The 5361-nt window shown below is 50.9% G+C and overlaps 1 protein-coding gene across 2 annotated transcripts; it reads left to right on the plus strand.

Moving 5' to 3' along the window:
* Positions 1 to 927: 927 nt before the first annotated feature.
* On the plus strand, positions 928 to 2522 carry NUPR1 (nuclear protein 1, transcriptional regulator). 2 transcript variants are annotated; one of them, XM_038539925.1, is made up of 3 exons: positions 928 to 1198; positions 1559 to 1708; positions 2193 to 2522. In XM_038539925.1, the coding sequence occupies exons 1-2, from the start codon at positions 1087 to 1089 to the stop codon at positions 1693 to 1695; spliced, it is 249 nt and encodes an 82-aa protein (XP_038395853.1). In that variant the 5' UTR covers positions 928 to 1086; the 3' UTR covers positions 1696 to 1708; positions 2193 to 2522. The 2 variants fall into 2 exon arrangements, with proteins under 2 accessions (XP_038395853.1, XP_038395852.1); XM_038539924.1 differs by having other exon boundaries at positions 934 to 1198; positions 2220 to 2522.
* The last annotated feature ends 2839 nt before the right edge of the window (positions 2523 to 5361 follow it).

The following is a 5361-nucleotide window of genomic DNA, read 5'->3' on the forward strand; positions in this document are numbered from 1 at the left end:
ATGCTCTACTACTGAGCCACCCAGGCGCCCCTTGCATGCGTTTCTTGTCTGAATCCCTTCCCTTAATTCATATTAGGTACAAACACCTGTTTACTTCGTAATATCTTCTACCTCTGGATACTCATGCCTTGAAAGACATTATTTCATTATAAATCACTTTTCTTTTACATCATAGGGACGACATTATTGAGTTGTTTGGGAATTAGGTGAATGACTCCTGTAGCACAGCTTACAAGGTACCAGGCACTGTTGCAAGTGTCCCCTACACACATGTGGGGGGTGTCTCATTCAATTCTCTCACGAAGTCTGTGAGGTTGATGCGATTCTTATCATCCTCATTTTTTTACAGAAGAGAAAACTGAGGCGCAGAGAAGTATGGTGACCTGTCTGGGGTCACCCAGGAAGGAGAGGTCAGAGGTCTGAACCCAGGGCAGCTGGCTCCAGAATCTGCACCACACTGTTAACCTCCCTCTCCAGTGAGGGAAACTACCTAGGGACCCACTCCCCCTCACAGCTCAGGATATAAAGGGGGCTTTCCAGATGTTTCTTATCGAAAAGGGGTGTTGGGCGTGTTAGGGGCGAAAACCACTGACCTAGCTTGTGGTGTGTTGTTCATTCCACAATCTGCCACCAGGGTCCTGAGTCTGAGCCAGAATTGGGGTGGGGGTCAGGTGTGAGGCAGGGGGCAGGGGACAGATAGGGAGGAGTTGGCCAGGTGAGGCCCTCAGTTCCCCACTGGCCATTATCCCAAGGACTGTTTATGCTCAGACTCTGCCTCTTTCCTCCTCCTCCCTGAGGGGCGGGGATCTCCTCTGTGGAAAAATACCCAGCTGGGCGAGCCCCAGTGAGAGGGCGGAGGCGAGGGGAAGGGGCTGGGACTCACAGGACTGACTCTTTCCCCCTCTCGTGATTGCTGTTTACTGGGTCGGGTTCTGGGAAAGGGCCAGATTGCATCAGACAGGGCCTGAGGAGGACACGTGGCCTTTATAAGTTGGGGCCAGTGAAGAGGGAGGTGTCGGGAAACCGGACACAAACAAAGCTTTTGAAGACGACAGAGAGACAGACGGCAAGGGAGAGTCAGATATAATGTCCACCTTCCCGGGAGCAGCCAGCCGGGCTCAGCAGCCCCCAGGCCCAGAGGACGAAGACCCCAGCCTGGATGAGTATGACCTCTATAGCCTGGCTCATTCCTGCCTGGGTAAGGTCTGGCCCTGTCACCTTCCTGATCCCTCCACATCTACCCCCATGTCCCAACTAGGATTCTTCCTTAGATTTGTCCTCATCCCCAAGTCCTTCTTAACCCCTCTTACCCTGAGTGCTGTCCTGCTCAGCCCTGGGACCCCACACACCCCTAGGATATTGGAGCAACCATCAGGGGTCCCTCATTCCACAGATAGGGAAACAGGGATTATGACTGCCCCAAAGCCATGTGGTGACCAGTCCCCAGTCTGCCTCCCCCAAACCATGCTCTGTCCACCCTGCGCTCCCGACCCCCTGCTTCTCCTTGGATGTCTCATGCCTCCGCCAACCTCACCTCAGCCTCTTGCCTGGTTCCCAGGAGTGGGAGGCCGGAAAGGTCGCACCAAGAGAGAAGCTGCTGCCAACACCAACCGCCCCAGCCCTGGTGGCCATGAGAGGAAGCTGGTGACTAAGCTCCAGAACACGGAGCGGAAAAAGCGGGGGGCACGGTCCTGAGACGGAGCTGGAAGTAAGGAGTCAGGGGACCCAGAGGTCCCTCTGTCTCAAAAGGACATGCCTCAAAGTATGGTTGGGTGAGAAGAAGGGATCCAAGTACCATTGTCTCAAAGTACAATGAAATGAGACACACATTCGACTCTGAGTTTCCTAGTGACCAGAGCAAAGGGGGAAATATGGAACCTTTCCAACTGGAGGGCAATTTGGTTTACAGGGAGGGAAATGGAGCCCCAGGGGGAGGTAGGGTCCTTCTCTGGAGACACAGAGCAAGTGACCAGGAGAGGCAGAGTCAGAACCCAAGATTAGAACTGTCCCGCTCAGGGATGCCTGGGTGGCTCAGCGGTTGAGCTTGAGGATCTGCCTTCAGCTCAGGGCATGATCCTGGAGTCCCAGGATCCAGTTCCGCATCAGGCTCCCTGTATGGAGCCTGCTTCTGTCTCTGCCTCTCTTTGTGTCTCCCATAAATAAATAAATAAAATCTTAAAAAAAAAAAAAAGAACTGTCCCTTTCTTCCCTTGCCCCAGATGAGGCCAGAGCACGGACACCACACAGCGACGAAGACAGGACCACGGATCGGCACCTGGAGGCAGGATCCAGACCTGCTTGCCCCCCACCCCACCCCCAGGACTTACCCTACCTGACCGAGGCTCCGAGGGGCCACCAAGGAAGTGACTCCAGCCCCAGAAAAAGGACAAGATAGGAAGCAAGAGGCAGGGAATGAATGGAGAGGCAGAGTCGCAAAAGGTACCCCCTAAAAAGAAAGACACTGAAGAAATTGGCTCTCCTGGAGTGTGGGAAGGAAGGACAATAAACAAAGTACATCTGCAGGTTGTGTGTGGGATTTTGTCTCTTTGCGCGGTTTTGATCATCTGTGTTTCTGCCTGTGTGTGGCTGCGTTTGCATGAGCCAGTGAGAGCCCGTCTTGTTAGCGTGTGTCCTTGGTTATGCACCTGGGAGAGGGTGAGCCTGATTTTGTGAGGATGGGTAGGGGCTAGCATGTTTTCTTGTGTTTTCTTTTGGTATGCATATGTTTTGGCAAACATGTCTCCATGGTTTCTCACGAAATGCAAGGGGATTTCCTATTTCTTTGTCATGCTGCCTGGGAAACAAGCCCCCTCCTCAGCTCTTGTCCATTTTCAGAATGAACAATCTTATTGATTGTGTCATTTTCATATAAAACCACCTTTGGGGGCACCTGGGTGGCTCAGTCGGTTGAGCTTTCGACTCTTGATTTTGGCTCACATCTCCAGTGTCAGAGTGGTAAGTTTTCAAGCCCTGCATTGGGGCCATGCCTAATGTGGAGCCTGCTTAAAAAGAAATTAAAATTTAAAAGAGGGAATCCCTGGGTGGCTCAGTGGTTTAGCGCCTGCCTTTGGCCCAGGGCGTGATCCTGGAGTCCCGGGATTGAGTCCCACATCAAGCTCTTTGCATGGAGCCTGCTTCTCCCTCTGCCTGTGTCTCTGCCTCTCTTTCTATGCCTCTCATGAATAAATAAATAAAATCTTAAAAAAAATTAAAAGATATAAAGCCACTTTTTGAAGTGAATGCTATTTATTGGTGCCACCTGCAAAATAGAGAAAACTGAGATTTATTTATTAAAGATTTTTATTTATTTATTCATGAGAGGCAGAGACACAGGCAGAGGGAGAAGCAGGCTCCATGCAGGGAGCCCGATGTGAGACCCAATCCCAGGTCTCCAGGATCACGCCCTGGGCCGAAGGCGGCGCTAAACCGCTGGGCCACCCGGGCATCCCGAGAAAACTGAGATTTAGAACTTAAGAGACTTGCCCCAGATACTCAGGGCTCAAACTCAAGGATTCTCACTGTCCCTCTGCCAAGAGGGCTGCCAGTACAGGGTTCTGGGAGGTCACCTGCAGGGGAGGAAGATTCTTACCTTGTATATATATATAATCAGTCTCAGGACCAGAGTTTGAGAAGACTGTAGGGCAAATAAGAAGACCTATTGATTGAGATAGGTTTTGGGCGGCTGTAATGAAGACTCAAATTGGGAGAGAAAGTTCTCTGTCATATAACCGCTCCAAGAGTCAGTACTCTTGAGCTAAAATGACAACTTCACTGTGTCAGGGATTCCAGCGACTTTTAGCTCATTATTCTGACACCCATAAAACATGGCTTCCGGGATGCTTGGGTGGCTGAGTCGGTTGAGCATCTAACTCTTGGTTTTGGCTCAGGTTCTGATCTCAGGGTCATGAGATCAAGCCCCAATTTCCAAGTTGGGCTCTTTGTTCAGCACGGAGTCCACTTGAGATTCTCTCCCCCTTTGTCTCTCCTCCTCTTCTCTCTCAACTAAATAAATAAATCTTTAAAAACAAGCAAACACACAAACAAACATGGCTTCCACTTTGGGATCCAAACTAGCTGCTTCGGTACCTGCCATCACATCTGCATCTCAGCCAAGGAAAGGGAGTGGGGGAAGGGACCAGGGGAAGCCACACTAATTTTTTTTTAAGATTTTATTTATTTATTCATGAGACACACACACACACACACACACACACAGGCAGAGACACAGGCAGAGGGAGAAGCAGGCTCTATGCAGGGAGCCTGATGTGGGACTCGATCTCAGGACCCCAGTATCATGCCCTGGACTGAAGGCAGGCGCTAAATACGCTGAGTCACCCTGGGATCCCCACCACACCAATTTTTAAGGCCACAACCTAAAAGTAGAATCTGTTACATTGGGTCAGAATTTAATCACATGGCCACACCTTACTACAGGCGAAGCTGGGAAACATGGTATTTAGGTGCTTAGCCCTGTGTTAGCCAAAACTTGGAGAGGGCAGGAGAGGGAATACTGGAAAAAACTAGCAAGAAACATTTTCCATAGGCAGACTCAACAGGAGGGAGAATAAAACCTCCAGGTCTGGTCCTGGGCAAAGCATTTTTCCTTTTCCCCTGCTCTTCCATGTAAGCCCTAGGCTGCAAAACCTGGAGCCAGTTGTTCTTAGGGACCTAAGAATATGAGCAGAGAAATGAGGCAATTGTTGCATCAGTAACAGATGCACAGCCCACCAAGACCAGCTTGAACCTCTGGGAGCCCCCCCCTGAGTCAGACCTACAGTCACAGGATCTCTGGCTGGGTAGAACAGTAGGGACATCTTGTCCAATCCCACGGCACAACAGACCAGGGTCATCTCTGCTTGAATTCCACCAAGGACAGGGAACTTGCTGCCTTTGAGTTGCCTGATTCCTTCTCAGAGCACCTTATTAATAACGTGGGCTGAAGGGGTGCCTGGGTAGCTCAGTCAGTTAAGCCGTCTGCCTACAGCTCAGGTCATGATCCCAGGGTGCTGGGATTGAGCCCCACATCATTGGGCTTCCTGCTCAGTGGGGCATCTGCTTCTCCCTCTGCCCCTTGCCCCCCCTCCACTTGTGGGCTCTCTCTCTCAAATCAGTAAAATGTTTTTTAAAAATGGGCTGAAAATCTGACTCTCCCACCTGCCCCTGAACAAGCTTCTGGTCCTCTGGTCCTTTCTTTCTGAGATGTCTTCAATCCCACCTACCCTGCAAAGCTCAGCTCTTCAAAGTCTTCCATCACCAGCCCTCCACCACCTGTCGCCTCACCTCCACCCAGGGAGACACTTGTTCTGGAATCACACACACAGCAAACCTGTGCCCAGCCTCTTACAGCACTTGACCTCAGAT

This window comes from Canis lupus, chromosome 6 (genome assembly GCF_011100685.1).
Source record: "Canis lupus familiaris isolate Mischka breed German Shepherd chromosome 6, alternate assembly UU_Cfam_GSD_1.0, whole genome shotgun sequence".
NCBI lineage: Eukaryota > Metazoa > Chordata > Mammalia > Carnivora > Canidae > Canis > Canis lupus.

Coding starts and splice junctions, on each gene's coding strand:
- NUPR1 (XM_038539925.1), top strand. CDS start 1,087: ATGTCCACCTTCCCGGGAGCAGCCAGCCGGGCTCAGCAGCCCCCAGGC. Junction 1,199..1,558: donor CCTGGCTCATTCCTGCCTGG/GTAAGGTCTGGC, acceptor CCTGGTTCCCAG/GAGTGGGAGGCCGGAAAGGT.